The 21,349-nt window shown below is 31.5% G+C and overlaps 3 protein-coding genes across 5 annotated transcripts; all 3 read left to right on the top strand.

Moving 5' to 3' along the window:
- Positions 1–65: 65 nt before the first annotated feature.
- Positions 66–5,351, top strand: LOC127239793 (tRNA-specific adenosine deaminase TAD2). Of its 3 annotated transcripts, none has more exons than XM_051258112.1 (9): positions 66–218; positions 1,126–1,199; positions 1,415–1,452; positions 1,654–1,720; positions 2,182–2,341; positions 2,429–2,525; positions 3,715–3,818; positions 4,488–4,540; positions 5,143–5,351. In XM_051258112.1, exons 2-9 carry the CDS (start codon positions 1,128–1,130, stop codon positions 5,149–5,151), a joined length of 600 nt encoding a protein of 199 aa, XP_051114069.1. In that variant the 5' UTR covers positions 66–218; positions 1,126–1,127; the 3' UTR covers positions 5,152–5,351. The 3 variants fall into 3 exon arrangements, with proteins under 3 accessions (XP_051114069.1, XP_051114071.1, XP_051114068.1); XM_051258114.1 differs by having other exon boundaries at positions 82–276; XM_051258111.1 differs by having other exon boundaries at positions 83–250.
- Positions 5,352–6,377: 1,026 nt separating this feature from the next.
- Positions 6,378–10,929, top strand: LOC127239968 (uncharacterized). Its single transcript, XM_051258366.1, has 6 exons — positions 6,378–6,542; positions 7,516–7,715; positions 8,296–8,535; positions 8,638–8,795; positions 9,903–10,157; positions 10,663–10,929. The coding sequence occupies exons 1-5, from the start codon at positions 6,459–6,461 to the stop codon at positions 10,091–10,093; spliced, it is 873 nt and encodes a 290-aa protein (XP_051114323.1). The 5' UTR covers positions 6,378–6,458; the 3' UTR covers positions 10,094–10,157; positions 10,663–10,929.
- A 3,325-nt stretch (positions 10,930–14,254) lies between these two features.
- On the top strand, positions 14,255–20,820 carry LOC127239525 (oxysterol-binding protein-related protein 4B-like). The gene is made up of 7 exons (XM_051257719.1): positions 14,255–14,363; positions 17,351–17,521; positions 18,311–18,556; positions 18,648–18,744; positions 19,256–19,547; positions 19,641–19,743; positions 20,079–20,820. Exons 1-7 carry the CDS (start codon positions 14,361–14,363, stop codon positions 20,334–20,336), a joined length of 1,170 nt encoding a protein of 389 aa, XP_051113676.1. The 5' UTR covers positions 14,255–14,360; the 3' UTR covers positions 20,337–20,820.
- Positions 20,821–21,349: the final 529 nt, after the last annotated feature.

The following is a 21,349-nucleotide window of genomic DNA, read 5'->3' as shown; positions in this document are numbered from 1 at the left end:
AATAATAATAATAATAATACAATTCAAAGTTACAGACTTACAGGGTCATTTTGTATTTTATTAGAAATAGAAGAAGTTACTTGAAATTTTCTGCTTAGTTGGTCTGAAGATCACACGTTGCGTTGGAGTACGAGTAGCTCCATCTTCGCCGTGAGCGTAGTTGCAGAGAGAAAAAGAGGAGGAGAGCCTGGCTTCTCTCAAATCCTCTGAGATTCTGTGTACTGCAACTCACTCTGCTTCTATTCACTTGGTGCTGAATCGAAATTTCCTTCTCATGTGAATATGCTTCTGAATTCATGTGCTTTATGATTCGAATTTATTTATTTATTTTTCATGTCTGATTTCTTTGATTTTCTTACTGCAATGGAAATTTGATCGTGAAATTGGTAATTTGGAGGTGTAATAAAAGTCAAATTTCCTGGAGATTTAAATGCGAGAGAAGTGGCATTTTCGATTCAATGTTTATAATGTGTCATCGTCTGTTTAAATGCTGGGTGGAGGTTGCAGTATAAGCTTTGATTGTCGTACAGTTTGGTATTTTCTGCCTTTCGGAGATTCTCTTAGTTCAAATAACTGTATCGTTTTAGCTGATCTTCTGATGTGTTTTAATTAGGTTCCTAATAATTCTTATGCACGCAACATGTTCGACGAAATGTTTTTATTAGTTTAGTTTAATTGAGACTGTAGTTTAATTTCGCAATGTCAGTTATTACTGTCCTAACATCTGTCTATATATATAAATATATGTATGTATGCATGTATATGTATATACACAGAGTGATGAGGAATTGCATTTATATGGTAGTGAATAATCGAGCAAACAGCTCCTAGAAAGAGCTTCTATTGATAGAGATAAAATGGCGTTCAGTAGTTAATTGTTTGGGTGGAAGTTTGAGTCGAATTTGGCACGGATTGACTGATAGTACAAACTGGATTTTGCTTATAGTTTGATTTAAGTTACTGAGTTCGATTTTTCATCGTGGTGATTCCGGGAGAGTTATTCGAGGGAGGGTATTTTTTGTGATGTTAATGATGATGCATTTGGGGAAACTTTACAGATTTTAGCTTTTGCCATGTCTATTGTGTTTCTGTTTATAAATTTTCAATTCAATTGTTTTTGAATAGAGATGGTGTCATATGGTGAGGATAGTCTGAGTGAAGAAGGAAGGTTTTCTTTTATGAAGCTCGCGCTAGAACAGGTGCTTGATTGATCTTTCGATTTTTCTTCTCTTTGGATGTTCATATTTCTATCTAATAAAAGTTGATTTGTTCTTAGGTTTTGTAGTATACCATAGTTAATGGATAATGGATTTTGATTTGTGATTTTTGTTAACGTTTTGAGATGTGAATATTAATATTGTTTGAGACAAGACTAGTTTTTATGATATAGTTTTTCTTGCTTTCCTTTTGCCAGGCAAATCTTGCATTAGGTAGCCTTGAAGTGCCAGTCGGGTAAGTTTCTAATCTACCTATCCGATTATATGTTTAATATGTTATTCAATTATTGAAATGATAATGCCATAGGACTAACGAGATTGTTTAAAGCAATTCTCCTAAATTTTATGTTAAAATTTGTTAACAAAATCTTAATTTTGAAAGTAGAATTATTCTTACAATGTTCTCATCAGCTTCTGTTTTAATATATTTGACCAGTTGTGTAATTGTCAAGGACCAAATGGTCATTTCCTCGGGAAGAAATAGGACTAACGAGACCAGAAATGTATGCTTTTCTTCCCCAATTTATTGATGTTTGATTCCCTTCTTACACTTTCTTATTTTGTTTCTTGGATTGGAATAAATCAGTTTTCCATGTGCTTATTGCCATGTTATGCAATATGACATGAAGCACGGGTGTGGGGTATGTAATTGTATTTGTATCTGATGCCGGTACATGTGCCTGTGTAAATTAGCTAATTGTCATGATGGCTTTCAACTGTCGGATAATCACAGTATACTCTTTGCTTTTTGTAAAATATTTAAACGATTTCAACCTGCTATCATAGCATCCTGCAAGAAAGATACGGTAGAGGGTAGGACTTAAATGAATTTATGTCTAAATTTAAGATCAAACTTTGAATATATTTGACTTTGGATTAACTTATGAAAAACCATTTCAGATTGATTCACATAAGCATTCTGCATTTTTCGCTGATACTTATTTAAAATATTTATGGTCTCCAGGCTACTCGACATGCTGAGATGGAAGCAATTGACAATCTCCTTGAGAAGTGGCAGGAAAATGGAATTACAAAGGAAGAAGTAGCACTGAAATTTGCAAAATGCACACTTTATGTTACATGTGAACCGTGTATAATGTGCGCCGCAGCTTTGTCAATTATTGGTATGGTGTATCAATTTATATGCATATTCTTTCAAAATTTTAGTTAGTATCATAACTTTGAGTGCTGTTTTATTAATTCTCTGTCAGGAATAAAAGAAGTATATTATGGCTGTGGGAATGATAAGTTTGGAGGTTGTGGATCAATATTGTCGTTGCACACAAATAGCCTGGAGAAGCTTGCCAGGTTTGATCCTGAGCTAATGCGTTTCCGTATTTTTCTTTACGAGTAATTAATAAAATAATAATAATGAAAAAACCAACTTCATGGATTCTTTTTAGTGGATAAATTAGAAAACTTTCTTCCATGTGAAATGTTTGAAACTTGAACATACTTTATGAGGATACGAAGTAATTATAAAATTGTTTTATGCATTCTCAACAAATGAAAAAAAAATGTCACGATGATATATGTTTTTCACTTTTTCGTTGGGTAATATTAGTTGAAATATGCATAGAAGACTGAAACCATTTTACGCACTTTCCTATACTTACAAACAAAGAGAAGCCCACAAGTCATCAAGAGGAGAAGCTTGTGCTGTTACTATGCATGCTTTTTCACTTCTTTTGTTGTTTCAGTCTTTAGATTTTTAAATCTCAGTTCTAGATTTTATAATTACATCAAAATTCACCTCTTGACGGTAGCTACATTTGATTGGCATTGAGGGTGGCAATCAAGTCATGGAAGGTTGGTTTGATCAGTCAAAATTGTGTGTGCTATGAATTTGTCAACTCAAACCCGACCTGTTAATAGCACGGATTGATATTAGTGATCTTATCTCAACCTATACCGGGTGGTATTTAATCTGAAATAAACTCAATATTGAAAAATATTTTACTTAATCAACATGTTTTCTGTAACTAATGACCACCTTTAAATTTATCTAAGAAAAATATGTAAAAGTCTAAAACTAACTTTTCCCCACACTTGTGGTTTAAATCCAGTAATTTCTGTTGGTCTTTTGAGGTATGAAAAAATGGCACCCCTCGTTTGCATAATGTTAGCTAATAAATGCCCTTTTTCTCTTTTTAACTCTAATAGTATGTTTTAATCAGACAATTATATTTCTTGCTTTGAAATCAATAAATTTAGATTAACAAGAATAATGTGATGTACAATAAAGTGTTCGATATACACTATATACTACTTTTATTGCAGTAGCGTTAATGCTGCTCAGTATTTTAGTTGTCCACACCAAAAGCTCTGCAATTCAATATTTGCTGTAAATTGCTTCTCTTTTATATAGGTCGTAAATTGGGCTCTTTTTACATTTACAGTTAGTCGTTCACACCAAAAGCTCTGCAATTCAATATTTGTTGTAAATTGCATCTCTTTCATATAGGTCGTAAATTGGGTTTTCTTTTCATATTTACAGCGGTGGAGCTTCAGAAAGGAAGGAATTCAAGTGCATGGGTGGATTAATGGCATCCGAAGCAATCAATCTTCTACGAAGCTTCTATGAGCAAGGGAACCCCAATGGTGAGCATAATCTTAGTAGTTTGTAATGCCAAAAAATACCTGCTAAAAGCTTTGTGTTTTATTATCTCCGAGACTTTTTAATAAACATGAATCGAAAAGTTCTCCGACGAGATCCAATTTAAAATATTCAAAGTCTGCGCATTGCTCAACCTGATCTAGTTTTAAAAATAGATAACGATAATTCTTTAAGTATTTTATTTTCTTGCAAAAGCTCGTATAATCACGAGAGGAGAAACCCCATTTTGCTTGCAGTGTCTGTGCATCGAGTAACATGTTTCCACTTCAATTCTTTCATGCATTTAGATCTGTTTTGAAAGAGTCTTGGAATTCTGGATTGGGTTGAGAATAGTAGAAAGTTGAATAGAAATAAATATTTGATGAGATATTTTATATAGAGGATGCGCTAAAAAAGTATCAACTGGAATATTTTTTTTTAAAAAAAAATGAGCAGTTGATGTGGAGTGTGAAAACATGTTTGAAAACTTAAGTAAGCACATAATTTTTGTGGCTCTTTTTTTCTTCTTTATTTCAAATTCTGACCGATCTTTTTGTACTACCGTTTACTAATTATTATGAGTTCCATTTGGTTGCTGAAATTCATTAAGCTGTATTGGTAACATATTTTTACTCCCGATTTAATGATCGAATTTTTGATTCATGTTTCTTCAGCTCCAAAGCCTCACAGGGCACTCACATCTCGACTCAAAGTACCAAGCGATCAGGTAAAGTTTAATCACCTTTTCAGTTTTTTCTATCTCGCCAAATGCAACATTTTTTTTCTCGGTCCATTGAATATAATTATGCAGTTGTATCTTCCTAGCACTAGATTTATCTTATTTATTAGCGGCACTACAATTGTGCATCTACATATTGTCGGTAGTTTGTAGTCATATTTGGTATGTCATGTCATTTATAAGGTCGTCCGTTTAGATGTGTTTTTAAATGAAATATATATATATATTTTAATGTGATATTTTACATGAAAAATAATTATTTGATGTAATGAATATTCGGATCGACTGCATAGTGCGGAAATTAGAATAAAAACCATAAATAGCCGCACTCTATATGAATGTCATTAAACATGTAAAATAATTGAGTCTTTACATTATCATTTAGTTTGCTCGCTCTGTAAAATTTAAATGTTTGCGGTATTACACATGCTCCCTTCAGTATACCTTAATTTAATGATCTTCTTTTTTACTTCGTTTAGATGGAAGTTTTGGAAATTTTAAGGTGTGTTTGTTTGAGTATTCGAATTTTTGAATTGAAATAATTATCTGTGGAAACAGAGTTATAATATCACCTATCAACATAATTTCAGGTGCAATGATTTTGAAACCGAGGGGTCGCGTTGCAATTACCCAAGATTCCCCTGAAGGGTCTGTTTGGTTCAACGGATGCAACGGGATATAACTTATCATCGTATGTAACTTATCTGGATTCAGGTACTGTTCTTGCAAGACTTGATGCTCAGGAAACTGAGGTTGCTAAAACACAAATTAATATAATTTTATCAATTTTTTAATAAAATATATATTTCGTCCGTCCACTCTTAATATAATCGTTTACTTTTTTAGTAATTTAAAATATCATTTGTTGGACTTCAGTATTTCTTTTATATATTTTTTTTAAAAAATTACACACTAGATACTATTATTTTTTAATTTATTACAAAAATTGAATATTTTTTTTTTTTTTATTTGAAATAAAGAGAGCAATATATTTAGATTGAAAAGTGCAGAAGGTGAATAGTAGTGATTTGTGTTTGAAATTATAATCAAATAAATCCATTGTCGTGATATTTTAAAAATAAAAATAGTGATTGAGTTTTATATAAGAAAATATAATTTTAAATAAATTAAATTAAGACATGCTAAAACAGCTAAATAGAAGAAATAAGAGAGTGTGTGAGTATGTATATATATATATTTAATTCTATTCAATTTCTTTTTATTTAGACTCAATTAAATATATAGATATATTTATAAAAAATCATATCAAATCTATAAGATCATCTTCAGTAAAGAAATTCTATAAGGGTGTGTTTGTTTGAAGGATTTTGGAGGATTTTCACAGTTCATCTAATTTTTTTCCCCCAAAAACATCAAATCAAACACCTATTTTTCATTTTTTATATTATACTAAAAATCAATTTTACATTCAAAACATCACATCAAACCCTATTTATATCACATCATACAACTATTCAAATTCAAAATTTTTACTATTCAAATCCCAATCCAAAATCCAAACCACCAAACAAACACACCCTAAAAGTATTTTCAACATTCCACATGGAATATTGATGGTACGATGACAAGAACAGTATATATATATATATTTTATCTATTTATTTTACTGAAAAAAATAAATAAGATTTATAAAAATAAAAAATCACGAAATATGCCTCCCTTTCCAAGGTATTGTACCTCTCCTTAAATAAATTGTACCTTCTTACTCGGCCTGCCCCGGTGACAGGTTGCGACGTGGCATAATATTATTGGATGTAGCACGCAACACCACGTATAGCTGATAAAAACGGAACTTTAATACGCGATTTCACTCGGAACGATTTAAAGATAATTCCCGATAACTATCGAAAGCATCGATCTGTGGATCCTTGAGTGAAATTTTGCAATGGCGGAGGAATCTGGAGCTCAGACTTCCACATCATCTTCCAATCAATCTCCTCCTCTGGACTCGCCGGATGTGGAATCGAAGGTGATGTTTTTTTTTTTTGTTTTTTGTTTTTTTTAAAAATTTCTATGTTTGCCAATTGAATTTATGGCTGAGGAATGCGTTTAACTCGATTTCTGAGTATTTCGATCTTTGTGCGTGAGAGGATGTGCAAGGTATTGTTTCTGATGGTGTTGGTTTGATAATTCGTACTGATTTGTGTCCATTTCTGCTTATTTGTTGTTAGGTTTTTGATCGTTATTGTATTGTATGAGTAACGAGTGTGAGCTATGAGTAGTTTAGGTCTGTTTTGATTTGATCTCTTTTGGTTGTAAGTTTATTGATTTTTTCGTGTTGATGTAGTCTTATGTTATGATATCAGTGTGGCTGTGAATCGTTTGTTGATATTACCATTTTGATTTGGGGAAGAAAATGGCATCACTATCTCTTATAAAGGAAAAAACACAATTCCCCTGTTTGTGGGTTGAACTGTTCATGAAAATGGATTTTTGTATTCCAACATCTCCTTTCGCTTGTATAATAGTGATTTTGATTGTTGATGGGCTGCTGGAAGTCTGAAATTACTATAGTTATTATATCTAAGGAAGGAAAGATTTGGTTGTGTTTTTTTTTAGATTAGTAAAAAATCTGAATTAAAAATTATTTGCTGTGATATATATAAATAAGTGTTTGATGTATTGTTTTGAATGAATATAAATTGTTTATTTAATATATCAAATGGAAAATTAATGTATAATGTGATGTTTTTTAGGGAAAAAATAAAATATTATAGATGTCTGGTGAAAATAGGATTCTGAAAACACAACAAAATGAATCGGGTTATTTTTGTCAGTTGATATGTTGTAACCATTGTTTGCCTGATGTGAATGGAATGAATGGTTAAATGCTGTGAAAAAATTATAATCTTTTGCCAAGAAGACGAATAACAATAATTCTTGTACAAATTATCGATGTGATTGTATGTATTCTAACACAAGCATTTGTATTTCTTATTTAGGTTCCACCCCATGGTGTCTCAAAAGCGATGAATGGAAACATTCCAACTTTCATGTACCCTGGATTGTTTCCTTCTCCACAAGACCAGGAGCTGGTTAACCGTGGGCCTGGTTTATATGCTGTTCCAGTTCATTCGTATACGCAACCTATGCCTTGGCTTCCTTCCAATGCTCTTATCCCTTTTACGTACAATGTACCTACGTAAGTCTTACATCATTAGCACAGATTTAGGATTATGTGGTGTTACTTAAATTAAGTAATGGCATGAATTATCTTGCCCTGATTTTAGGTTAATAAGTGTCTTTTAAAATAGACAGATCCGTTAAATTGGAGCTCATTCTTACCTTTACCAGTCGTTTATTTCTTATATTCGTTCTGTTTCTTATTAAGTGGACTTTGCATTTGCAGAAGTGAAAATAAATTTCATCGATTGTTAGTTGGATGTTTGGTTGGGATTTTGGGTTTTAAATAGTAAAAATTTTGAATTAAACCAGTTTTTCATGTGTAATAAATAGATATTAATATCATATTTTGAATGTAAAATTGAGTTTCTATCATAATTTAAAAAATAAAAAATACCAATTTGATTTGATAGTTTTAGGTGGAAATAAAAAAGTAGGGAATAGTGAAAAATTTTCCTAAACCCCCAACCAAAGACACCCCGTCTGTTTGTTCTTTGATTTACTGAATTTGTCTGCCTATTTTTTAAATTGATATTTAAATTACAAGATTCCTCACTTTCTTTGTCTCCTTCTTGCATCATCCACTTTCTTAACATCAGCGAACGGAGTTCCTCAGAGACCAGATCAGTCGGCACTGAGCAGGCACCGGCTGGCGAGCAGCTGCAACAGCAACAACAAGGTGGTCCTCAAAGACAAGTGGTGGTTCGAAGATTTCAAATTGCTATCCAGCTTGATTTGCTGCTCATCTTAAAGCTGGCAGCCGTTATTTTCTTGTTTAACCAAGATGGATCCAGATTAAGGCTCGTGGTCCTAATATTTTTCGCTTCGCTGATTTACCTGTAAGTATTAGAGTGCTTTCTTTTTGTCCTTTTTCATTGTGTACTTAATGCGTTGGCTCATAATTTTGCGAGTCTGTACTTTATACCTAATGTTCGATTCAGATACCAAACTGGAGCCCTTGCACCCATTGTTCGGTGGCTTTCACAGGGAATGCAAAGGGCAGCTGCACCTCCCCAACGACCCAGGCCAGTTCCGCGGGCAGACAATTTAGCAGCTGCTGGGGGACAAGGAAATGAAAATGAAAACATGGGTGTTGCAGGTATGCATAGTCGAATGTGTATTTGAAGTAATGCAACCTATTACTTAAATGGGTATGTACTTTTTGTTACTTTTTTGAGTTTTATAGTAAATAAGTATAAAAAGAGTAATATGATTTCTTACTAAAAAAATAAAAACATTTTCTTTACGACAACATAAAAAGTAGAGTGAGAATAAAATTAGATGACAAATAAAATATATATTAAAAGAATAGTTATGTGACAAGTCACTTAAAAATCTCAAAAACTTATAGGAAATCGGGAGGGGTGCATAGTATAGAAATTGAAGAAAGAAAAAATCTTAGTATATATATATATATTTATAAACATTGTGTTTTTGTTATGTGTTTAAATATTGGTTTTGTGTGATAGTTTATGAGATACATAGTATATTATTATAGAGAATTGCCAAAATGCCCATTAAAGAAACTGAAAAACAAAAAGTCAGAAAGAAAAGAGCCTTAGTGAATCCAACATTAAGCTTGTTAACATTTCACAAGCGCGGGATCTTATCTACGACATTGATTTGTGTGTGTTTGTTTTATGAAATAGTTTGAAGAGATATTTTTTATGTGAGGTATAAGGAATTGTGTAAGTTATATAAAAATAATAAATGTGTATAATATATTAATTTTATTTGGAAATGTGTTTTCTTTTTTGACAAAAAGAACACTGATCAAAGACCTCTGCATTGTGTGTCTTCGACCTTCTTAAGAGTAAATTGATTTCCTGGGACGATATTAGTTAGTAGTAAGTAGGTATATTATCAATATGTCCCACCTTATGCATTACATCATGTTTTTATTAATCCACAAAATATTTAACACAAATACCGTAGAACTGTATGCTACATTTCTAAAACCTTTGGGTGTGTTTGTTTGAAGGTTTGGATTTTTTAATAGTAAAGTTTTGAGTTTGAATAGGTGTTTAATGTGATATCAACAAGTATTGATACCAAGCATAATATAAAAAATAAGAAATGTGTTTGATCTGATCTTTTTGAGAAAAAAATTACTTAAATAGTGAATAATCTTGAAAAATCCTTTGATATCATGAGATGTGGTTCTACTATTGCATTAGTTTTAAAATCACAAATTTTGGTACCACAGATGATCAACCTGCCGGTGAGAACAATAATCACCAAATCAACAATGAGAACAGGGCCGTTGAAAATGACCATGCTGCGGAACCGGGTCAAGTCGAGGCTATCAATGGCTGGTGGAGAATTGCGAAAGAGATCCAGATGATTGTCTTTGGTTTCATCACTTCACTTCTTCCGGGCTTCCACAACATCGATTAGGTTGTGATATACCGAAACCTAAAATATGCTCGTCAATTGAGTCAAACCACTCCATAGAAGGAAGGTATGCTCTATCAATTTCTTTCCAAACACCCTAGAAAAATAAAAATAAAAAATGAATGTTTTTTACAAGTTTTACTCAATATTATTCATTATTCCCTCAGTCCGGGTTGTTTATGATGTTTATTCCATTTATTGGACACAGATATTAAATAACAACGATATGTTAATATAAAAACAACATAAATATAAAGTGTATTATGAGAAATTTATTAAGAACTTAAAAAAAATAATAATAATAATATGATAAGTAAAAAAAATAAGTAGTCATTATTTGTTTAAATAATAGACTATGCACAAATTTAGAAGACTTTGCATAAGGGGAGGAGTATTTAGGGTGTCGAAGAACAACATTATTGTTGTAGTATAAAGGTGTAGGTAGATTAGGCGATTTGGTATTTATGTAATGGATTTGCACCGTGATTTTCTCGTGGATTTCGCTAACTTAGCCTTTTTCAACCCGTAAACTAAGATATTCCTTAAATGTCTTTGGTGTGTTGGATTTGCAGGCTTTGAGTAGAGTCTGGACCATCCATGAATCAGCAGAGGGTAGTGTAGTGTAGTCTCTTCTCTCATTTTCAAGTTCAAGCAGAGGTACATCTACAAGTATGCATTTCATAAAACTTTTACTAACCTTTACTATACATAGATACATATATATATATATGTATATGTATATAGGGAGAGAGAGATTGGCTACCATGTTCTTGCTGTGAACTTGCCTGCATACATGATTTCTTCCTTGCTATTAATTCAAGAATCTTTATCAATGTACACATATGTGGTGTGGCTGGCTTTGAGTTAATTGTTTAGTATTCCCTCCGTCTGGTGGTAAACTTCTTGCTTGATCTTTTACACGCGGATTTGGTAAATTAATATTTTATAAATATATAGTATAATAAAGTAATGTAATACTACCGCTGTCCCAAAAAAAGAGTGACGTTATAATATTGGTTTATAGTGAAAAACGTTATAATATTGGTTTATAGTGAAAAAGGACAAAAATGACATTTGTGTAATATATTGAAAGTTGAAGGATATTAATTATGTTAGGTAGGTAATGCTAATGATATTTATTTTACCTTTGAGGGTATTTTGGTATTTAATTGAGAGTTTTTTTTAAAAGAAAAGGAAATTTTGATTTGTATGAATTAAAATGAAAAATAAGAAGTTTAGTAGGAAAATGAGGAATTATGATAGTTTTGTGAAAGGAAAAAACATATATTTTTCCCAGACAGTATGAAAATTGATTGTATTGCAACGGAAATTTGGGAGTTGAGGAAATATGTGTGATATTTTGAATGTAAATAATAACATATAAAAGTATTTGATTTGATGTATTTCGAGGAATGTTTTGAGTGAATAGGAAAGAAAAATAAAAAATTCCCCAAACAAACATAAAGCTGATATCTTCTTTACCTGTCCGTTATACTAATATTAAATTAAAAACAAGCAAACTTGTCTGTCGGACTTAATTTGTAGGGTATTAGGTTCGAACGAGGGTTTACCCGGTCGGTACAGGGCCGTTTCTGACTTTCGAAGAGCTCTCGGCGAAATAAAAGTCAGGGGCCCTTACATATATATATATACATAATATTTTTTACCTATAATAAAATATAAATAAAAATATATTTTTTCTAGCATAAATTTAGTTTTAAAACTTAGCATAAATTTTTCACATATTTTATAAATGGCGTAACACTCCCTTATATTCTAACAAACGCTATATGAAATCTCTGTCATGCAAAAAATAATATAGATAAAAAGTTATTTTCTCATTATAAAAAATATATATATATAAATGGGTTTCATAGAATATTTTTTTAAAGTATAAGAAGGTTCATTCTATTTTTTAAAGGATATAGAGAATTTCGAAATCATAAAGTAGTTATTAATAATTTTGTTTAATAATAATAATAATAACAATTTTGTCTAATATTTATTATTTTTTAGTGTCAAAAAAAATAATTAAAACAAAAATAAAAGATCCCTAAATATATAGATACGATCTACTCAACCTTTTTTTTTACCTGTAATAGAACATAAATTATTAAATAAAATAATTTTTAGATAAAATATCAATAATAGTATTATATTAAGAATTTTAAAATAAAAATTAAGGCCCTTAAATACGTATAAATAATGTATCTTTTGATCTATAATAAAATATAAATAATTAAATAAAATAAATTTTTTAATATTTTTATATACAAAATATTTTATTTTTTAATATTTTTATCAATAATACTATTAATAAAATAAATTTTCTAATATTTTTTTATCAATAATACTATTAATATTAACTTTATTTAATTCTTTTTAAGGTATAAAAAAATATTTTTAAATTTTGAAGGTACTTAGATTTGAACTCAAAACTTAAAAAATAATGTAGATAAAACATAATCACCAAGAAGTGATGCTCTTCTATTAAAAAATTAATATCAAATAACTTATATATATAAATAATGTATATATAATATAAATAAATAACGAGCCTTAATTTAGATTGAGCTCTGGACGGACGGCCCTTTCGGCCGAATCCTGGATCGATAGTAGATGCGAATTTCTAAGTCATATAAAAAAAAAGCTGTTACTAAAGAACTTTTAAATTTTAGCACCGTTTAAATAAAAAAGTTTTTAAAAATAATTAAAAAAATTATTTATTTAATATAATATTTATTAAAAAAAAAAAACGTGATTAAAAAATTCTTAACGTAGATGATGGCGACAGTTATGGAAGTGCAAACAGAACTTGCTAGGCGTCAATTTTACTCCGTCCCAAAAAAAGTGTATTATTGAGAGATAGCATGAGAATTAAGGAATAATGATATTTAATTTAAAGTGGATATAAAGTAGAATATAAATGATTAAAATGCCCTTAATTTTGTAAGAGTTTTAAAGAGTATATTAGAGTAATAACTAGGGGTAATATGAAAAAATAGGATTTTATTATAAAGTGGGAACACAACTAATAAATAAGGAAACAAGACAATTATTTTGGGACAAACGAAAATGAAAAAACAAAGACAAATCTTTTGGGACAGAGAAAGTATATATTCTAAAAACTATTAATATATCATACATTGTATCATTATTTTTATAATTTCTATCCAATTTTTTATATTTTATATTAAAAAATATTTATTCAAATTATTTTACAAAATAAACAATATCAAATATTGTATTTTTCACACAACAACCAAATCTATAATTAAACTAATTATGATGGCGGCTGTGGTTCCCACGTCATAAAAAAAAAAAATTCATATAAAAATAAATTGTGTAATACATTTTTGATTCGTTTGTTTGGGGTTTTAGATTTTGAGTTAAGATTTGAATAGTAAAAATTTTGAATTTTAATAGTTATATGTGATATAAATAAGCATTGATGTGATGTTTTGAACGTAAAATTAATTTTTAGTATAATATAAAAAATAAAATTGGTAATGTTAGAATTTGTTTAATTTTGATTTGAATTTGAAATTTAATTCAATATTTAATTTGAATAATATTTTAATTTGATATTCTCTATATATAAAAAAAAAACAGTACTGTTATATATATTGAGTGTGTTGTTTTAGATAAATATTAGGCATGAAGAATTAGTAAATTACTTTATAATAAAAGATAATGCTCCATAGTTTTAAGTACAATTTTTTATTTTTATTCAGTCTCAAAATAAAATTTTATTTCATAATTTAGAAATTGTATATATACTTAATATAATTAATACTCTTATCATTTTTAATATATTATACAAATTTTATGTCACACAATCTAATAAGAATATTTTTTGTATTTTTTACTGTAAACTAATATAATACTAATATTTAAAATTTATATTGTAAATTAATATAATATTAATATTTAAAAATTTATATAAAAATAAAATAATATAAGTAACACTGGTTTGACGTGATGGAGGCAATTTTTATTCGGACTATTGATTTTTTATGATTGATTATAAAGAATAGTGTTAATAAGAAAAAAAAAATAATGTGTTGTTTCTTTTTATATAAAAATATTTATTTCTAAAACATTATCTTATTTATTTAAAAAAGGAAATTAGTCCACTGGCTTAAATTAGCGCGTGGGCTATAAATATGTCCGCTCTTCGATTCCCGACGGCCCTTTCAATAGATTCTCTCTGCATTTGTCTCTCTCTCTCCTCTGCAGGTTTGCTTCTGGTGCCGCTGAGATCGCATCAATGGTGCGTCCTTTCGCTTTTCCATCTCAATTTACGTTACGTTTATCAATATATATATATATATGTATGTATTTGTGTGCGACGTTTTGTGCTAGCTGAATTCGATTCGATCTCGGTTTCGTGTTTTAATTAATTTTGCGATGTATATCACGTTTCGATTTCGGAATTTGTTTGTTTCCGTCGTCGTTGTTGCCGTGTCGGCGGTTTTCCGGCGACGGAACAGCTAGCTGCTCGATGAATCGAAATCCTGAATGCGGAATATTATCTGTTTGATGAAATTAGGAATTCGCATTTACAATAGTATATGCATTGTTGAAGAACACGAACGGAAATTGAAGGTTGGTAGGCGATGAATTAATTTTTGGTGAAAACTTTAAAGGAGAATTGTTTCCTTAGGAAATCGGCAGATTTTAGCAGCACCTTTTCCTGTTGGAGCTTTTGCCTTTATTTTACCGCTGTGAAAACGTCGTCATTTTCGAGAGGCGTAATTTCTACTTCTCTGTAACCGCCATTGGAGGCTTCAATACAATTTCTCCCTTTTCAAATAATTTAGGATAAATTCAACAATACGTTTTACATCATATAATAATGATTCCTGATTTTAATTTTTCAAACCTTTTCTTAGCGTTGTTTTGCAAAACTTTTTCGACCTAATCAATCCTCTTTCCACATTAATAATTTCGTACACACTGTTGCTTTCTATTAATCAATTTGGATTAGCAATTTGCAATTGAAAATTAAATTGTGATGCTAATGATACTTCTTCTGCTCTTGCTTTCCGAATTTGTTGCTTTTGCTTAATGAACTTCCAACCGACTTTCGTTTCGTGTGTGAATCTGCTCCATTTTCCACTTCTTTTTGGTGTTTCACATCATCAACAGTATAATTTAATTCCTTTCTTCTTTCTTTCTTTCTTTCTTTTTCTTTTTTTTTTTTTTTTTTTTTTTTTTTTTTTTTTAAACAATCTTGCTTGGAATTATTTTTTCGAAATGGTAATTTCTGTTTCGGGTATTTGTTAATTATTTCTAAAGAAGCATTGAACGTTGCTGCCATTGTATGAGACAGTATCTTTATAATTATTATAAATTAGTATAAGATTTCACGTCATTAAATAATTCAAGTTACCACAAACACTGCCTCTCTTTGCATTATGTATTATAGAGTAGATTCGTTGTTTTTATCCTTTAGGGAAACAAATATATAATAGGGATTATGGTTACGTATAGAAAGTATCGTTTCTCCAGTTGATATAATATCTTAAATATAAAAATTAATTTTTAGTTAATATAAAAAAATAAAAGTCAAAATTATTATGATTTACCTGTGGTTTTGAAAAGTGTTATGATTTAAAAATTGCATTGTATTTTCAAAATATGGTATAAAATCTTCTTTTTAGGAAATTTTATGTAATGTTTTAAAAAATATAAAGAAATTTTATGCAATTTTTAGAGGATTATGTACAACATCTTTTTTAAGCTTTGCGCAATTTCTAAATTACAAGAAATATAATCCCGTCTTTATAAACCACAAAAGGATTATAAGCAATTTTTTCTAAATAAATTTTTCATCTGACATTTTCAGAGAAAGAAATGTCTTGCTCTGATTGACACATAAAAAAAAATAGACAGACAATATATAGTTTCAACTAATGTTTAGTACAAATTGTTAATTGAATCAGCTAACGGTTAAAATCTATCAACTAATTGTCAAATGCACCCTAAATCATGTCTTGATAATTCGTATTTATAGGATATACTAATTTGTAATTGAAATTACGTGAATTATTACGTATACTATCAGTTTATATTATATTAGCACAAATATTATACCATTGATTTATTGTCTATTAATATTTAAAATTCTGATAGTACTATGCTGAATAAATTGTACTCCAATATACATATATTAATTGTGACCAATTTTCCCAACTGTCCTCTTATCTCTATGGCTATGCTTTCGGCAGCCACCTACTGTCTACTGACATTGAAATCAGCATAACTTCACTTAGAAAAAGGGTATCTGAGGATAGGATATATTTTATTTTGAATATCATGCTATAAATACTTTTCATTTAATTTTTTTTTATTTTTCATATTCGGATTCTTTGACACCTAAATCACTTTATGCGAAATATATATATACTGTATGTATGTGTTTTTGTTAATTATTGATCCAACAACTTACATGTTTCTAGCTTTTGTTCGTTATTACGTATGTATTAAAATATCGTGTTATTGGGTTAGGTGGAAGAACAATAATGTCTTAAATTCCTTTCTTGGATGAACAATAATGTGTTAAATTCCTTTCTTGGATACGTTTGTTTGTTTGTGGATTTTAGTTTTTGGGTTTGAATTTTTGAACAGTGAAAAGTTAAATTTGAATAGTTGTTTGATGTGATATAAATAGAGATTCATATAATATTTTGAATATAAAATAAATTTGTAGTATAATATAAAAAAAAAAAAAAGGGTTTGATGTGATATTTGTTTTAAAAAAATTTGAATAGTAAAAATATCTGATAAAGCCCACAAAAAACACAACACAACCTAATTTTAATTAATTTTCCAATATCTTCAAACTTTAGTACTCCCTCAGTCCGGGTGTAATGCAAAGTTGCCGTTTACTTTTTTCAGGTAGATTTTTTAATATTAGTATTATAATGGATTGTAGTGAAAAAGACGAAAATGCTCAATTAGTATTGTATAATATAAAAATAATGACATTTGTGTAATATAGTGTAAGTTGGAAGAATATTTATTACGTTAGGTAAGTAGTACAATTACTTAATGACAAAAATGAAAAAAATGACAACCTTTCAATAGGACGGATGTAGTACTATATTTTTATGATCAATTGTCGAAGATAATTATTTTGTGCTATTTTCTGGGGAAGGTTGAGACCAACAGATTGAGAATGATAAGAATAGATGTTTGTAATATAGTGTATATGGCATAGAGACAGGTGTAGTGATGATGCTTCATAAGGTGCAGGTAACAGAAGGGAACTTGAATTTGAACACACAGCCTGTCTTGACTGCACCTTTGTCTCTCGAATCCGATGATTCCTCCTCGGATTCGAATTACAGAGCTCCAAACGTTGTCAAGCGTGTCCTTAGCCTTCTCAACAATGCTCGTACTGGATCCGACTTGACTCGCCTCCAGGCAAGTATTCGATCAATCAATGCTTGTCATGTTATTACAATAATATATAATGTGTTAACTGAAATCACGTATTTATTTACATAATGAATATATTTCTTATGTTGAAATCAATAATAATATGTGCTATGTTAGACAATTATCGTAGTTATGTGCTTAGATAGGAACTCGGGGGGTTTCGAGCCCTCTCGAGTTGTCGTCGTCGTTATTACGTCGATTGTATTGTTGATTATATGAATATTTTGTCTGGTTGGATTCGATTAATCCTTACCAAGTCAATATTTTCATATTAATTGAATACGATCAATATATATTTTTATTCTATTACTATATTTGAAAAAGTAAAAAAATCAAAATTTAATTATTATCCTTAATTCAATACTTATTTATAACAAATACCATTAATTTTATACATTGTCTCTCTTTATTCTTTTTAATTACTGACTAAAATTTTAAAAATACCTTCAACTATCTTTTTATTTATTTTTATTTTTTTAATAAAATATTCATTTTCCTTAATTAACGTGTTGAGCCCAAATGAATAGTATTAAATATGATAATTTGAGAATTATGTGATATGATAGAGAAAAAAAAAATGTATATTTATTTGAGTGATTATGAGATGAAGTGTAGAGTGAAAATTAAATAAATTTAGTTATTTTCTATTTTAGAAATATTCCAATATATTTGAGACCCTTTTATAGTTGAGACAGAGGAAATATATAGTAGTCACCGATTTGTTATTGTTAGCATTGTATTGAATTTTATAATTCAGCACCGTAACTACTGCAGCTTCCTCCATTGTTCAACATCCCGAAGTCCCAGCTCCAATGCTACGGCGAATCGGTATACTCCGTCAACACGGACGTGTTGTCCAAATGCTCCCATGAGGAAACGCCCCTCGCCCGATTCATATCCGTTGTCGCGTGGAGCATCTCCACCGTTCGCCCCCTTGCCTTCGGCTTGGCCCCTTACAACCCCGTCCTCGGCGAGACTCATCATGTCTCTCGCGGCACGCTTAATGTCCTTCTCGAACAGGTAAAAAAAAAAAAAAACATCGTTATCACGACACGCTCTGTCTTCTTATTAAATCTATTTCACACAATGTGTCTTCCTTGGCGCCTCGCAGGTTTCGCATCATCCGCCGGTGACGGCGCTCCAAGCGACGGATAAGAAACACAACATCGAAATGCTCTGGTGTCACTCCCCCTTGCCGAAGTTTTACGGTACATTCATTATTCATACATACGTATCGCTATCCTCGATTTTCAGACAATGAGATAGTCTAGGGCTGGTTCGATACGGTATGCCGAACTATCCGTATGTTATCAGTATATATCGATTTATACAGAAATTTAAACATTATCGATTTATACTGTATTATATCAAAACTTAAACAATGTCGGTATACACTGCATTATACCAAAATACATAAATACCGAATTAGTATTATTTTTTTACTATTTAAAATTGTTAAGAATATATCACCATATAATAAATATAGAAAAAATAATAATTTCAGTATTTAGTTATATAAGGAAATATTGAAATTTTTTTCGGTATTTCAGTATATACGGAAAATATTAAAAAAATCGAAAATGCATACCGTTACCATACCGGAATTTACTGTATACTGAAAATTCGATATTTTCGGTACCATATCTGCGGTATTTCGATATATTTTCCGACCCCTAAGATATGTCTCGCTTACTTGATCCATCAACGCAACCGTTACAGGCACCCACATTGAAACGGAGGTGCACGGCAGCCGGCAATTAAAGCTCCTCGACCAGAACGAAACGTACACGATGAACTCCCCCAAGCTCGTCATCAGACTCTTCCCGATCCCCCGCGTCGAATGGATGGGGAACGTGCGAGTCCATTGCCAAGAAACCGGCCTCGAAGCCGATCTCTCCTACCGAGGGAACTCATTCTTCCCGCGCCCGTCGATGCACCGATCGATCAAAGGCACGATCTTCCTCTCGTCAACATCCGAGGCTCTGTGCGAAATCAACGGCCATTGGGACAGGTAACGCGCCCGACTACTACTACTACATCCTCGGCCGTCTTTTTTTTTCGCCTGTCCTAATAAAGTCTACATCATTTTTCGCAAATACAATAGGACTGTCGCAGTAAAGAGCGTTGCGACGGGAGAGACATCGATCATCTACAACGCAAAGGAAGCTCTGGCGGGGCTAAAAGCTCCGGTAGTCGACGATCCAAAGGTACACAATCGATCGACCTAGCTACTGATCCGACGGTGGAGATCGAGCGCGCCACTAATGTATCTGTTGGGATTCCCCTACCTTATAAGGGGCGAGGGCTACTCCGCTTACAACCAATTGAGGTTCTAAGTTGGAACTCCAAATCCCTGTCTTAACATGGTATTAGAGCCATGGTGTCCGTATTGGGTATTGATCCTGTATGGATTTTCGAGATTATCATTGAGTATCCACATTGGATATGTTGGGATTCCCCTACTCTACTTACAACCAATTGGTTTTAAGTTGGAACTCTGAATTTCTATCTTAACAGTATCTTACCGAAATATTATATGCAGGCGATTTCGTCGAACGAGTCGACGGTCGTGTGGGGCAAAGTGAGCGAGGCGATACTGCAAAAAGCGTGGGACAAAGCCCGGGAAGCCAAGAGTCGGGTCGAGGAATGGCAGAGGCAGATGGCTGTGGAAAGATCGTCGAGCAGGCAAGAATGGGCTCCGAAGCACTTTATGGTGTCCCGAAGCGCGGAAACCGGGTGGGACTGCTCGCCGAAGAACAATGCCGTTCCTCCGGCGCCCATTCGCGCGCCCGACCGGTGAAGATCATTGATCGAAAAGACGGTAAGTTTATTGCATCATTCTACATCTGTAAGCATTCTTGTTCTTGTTCTTTGTGTATATTTATGTGAGGATACATGATGTTGAGGTGTTTTAAGGTAATCAATTCACAACACACATACACGAACTCGTAATAAATATTACAAGACGGTACGCGCTGTAAGGGGTGGCTGAGTTGGTATGGTATGATGGCTCGGTAACCGTAAGGTTACTGATTCTTTTACCTACCGATATTTTTTTGGTCAAATTTGTCACACTTGGTTTGACTAGTGTGATTTACCTGACTGGTATCGTCTTGAATAAACTTATAATAAATATTACAAGATAGTATGCCTGTTTAAGGAGTGATTGAGTTGGTACGGTATGATGGCTTGATAACCGTAAAGTTATTGATTTGAATTCTACCGACCGATGGTTTTTTGGTCAAATTTGTCACAATTGCTCTAGCTAGTGTGACTTACCTGACTGGTATCGTTTTGATTGAACTTGTAATATATATTACAAGATAGTATGCCCTCTAAGGAGTGGTTGAGTTGGTATGGTATGATAGTCGGTAACCATAAAGTTACTATTTAAAATTCTACCGACTGATATTTTTTTAGTCAAATTTGTTGCACTTGGTTTGGCTAGGGTAGTGTGACTTCCGTGACTCGTATCGTCTTGATTGAATTTGTAACAAACATTACAAGATAGTATGCCTTGTAAAAAGTGCCTGTGATGATATGGTATGATGGCACCATAAGGTTATTGGATCGAATTCTACGGACGGGTTGTTTTTTTTGATTTAGACCATGACAACCTACAAAAGAACTTTCTAACATGTCTAAACCTCGACCTTTTCGATCATATCCGGCCCGATTCTCCGGCTGAGCGACGTTTCTTGGATTGTCGTTAGAATAGGCTTCCACGACGACGAGCAAGGCCGTTGTTTTCCACATGCATGTCTTAAAACTTGAGATTCCGGGTCCGGGCTATTACATCTCTCTCCAATCGAT

Source organism: Andrographis paniculata, unplaced genomic scaffold (assembly GCF_009805555.1).
Source record: "Andrographis paniculata isolate CXL003 unplaced genomic scaffold, ASM980555v1 Contig78END, whole genome shotgun sequence".
Lineage (NCBI taxonomy): Eukaryota > Viridiplantae > Streptophyta > Magnoliopsida > Lamiales > Acanthaceae > Andrographis > Andrographis paniculata.
This window is presented reverse-complemented; position numbering and strand designations above follow the sequence as displayed.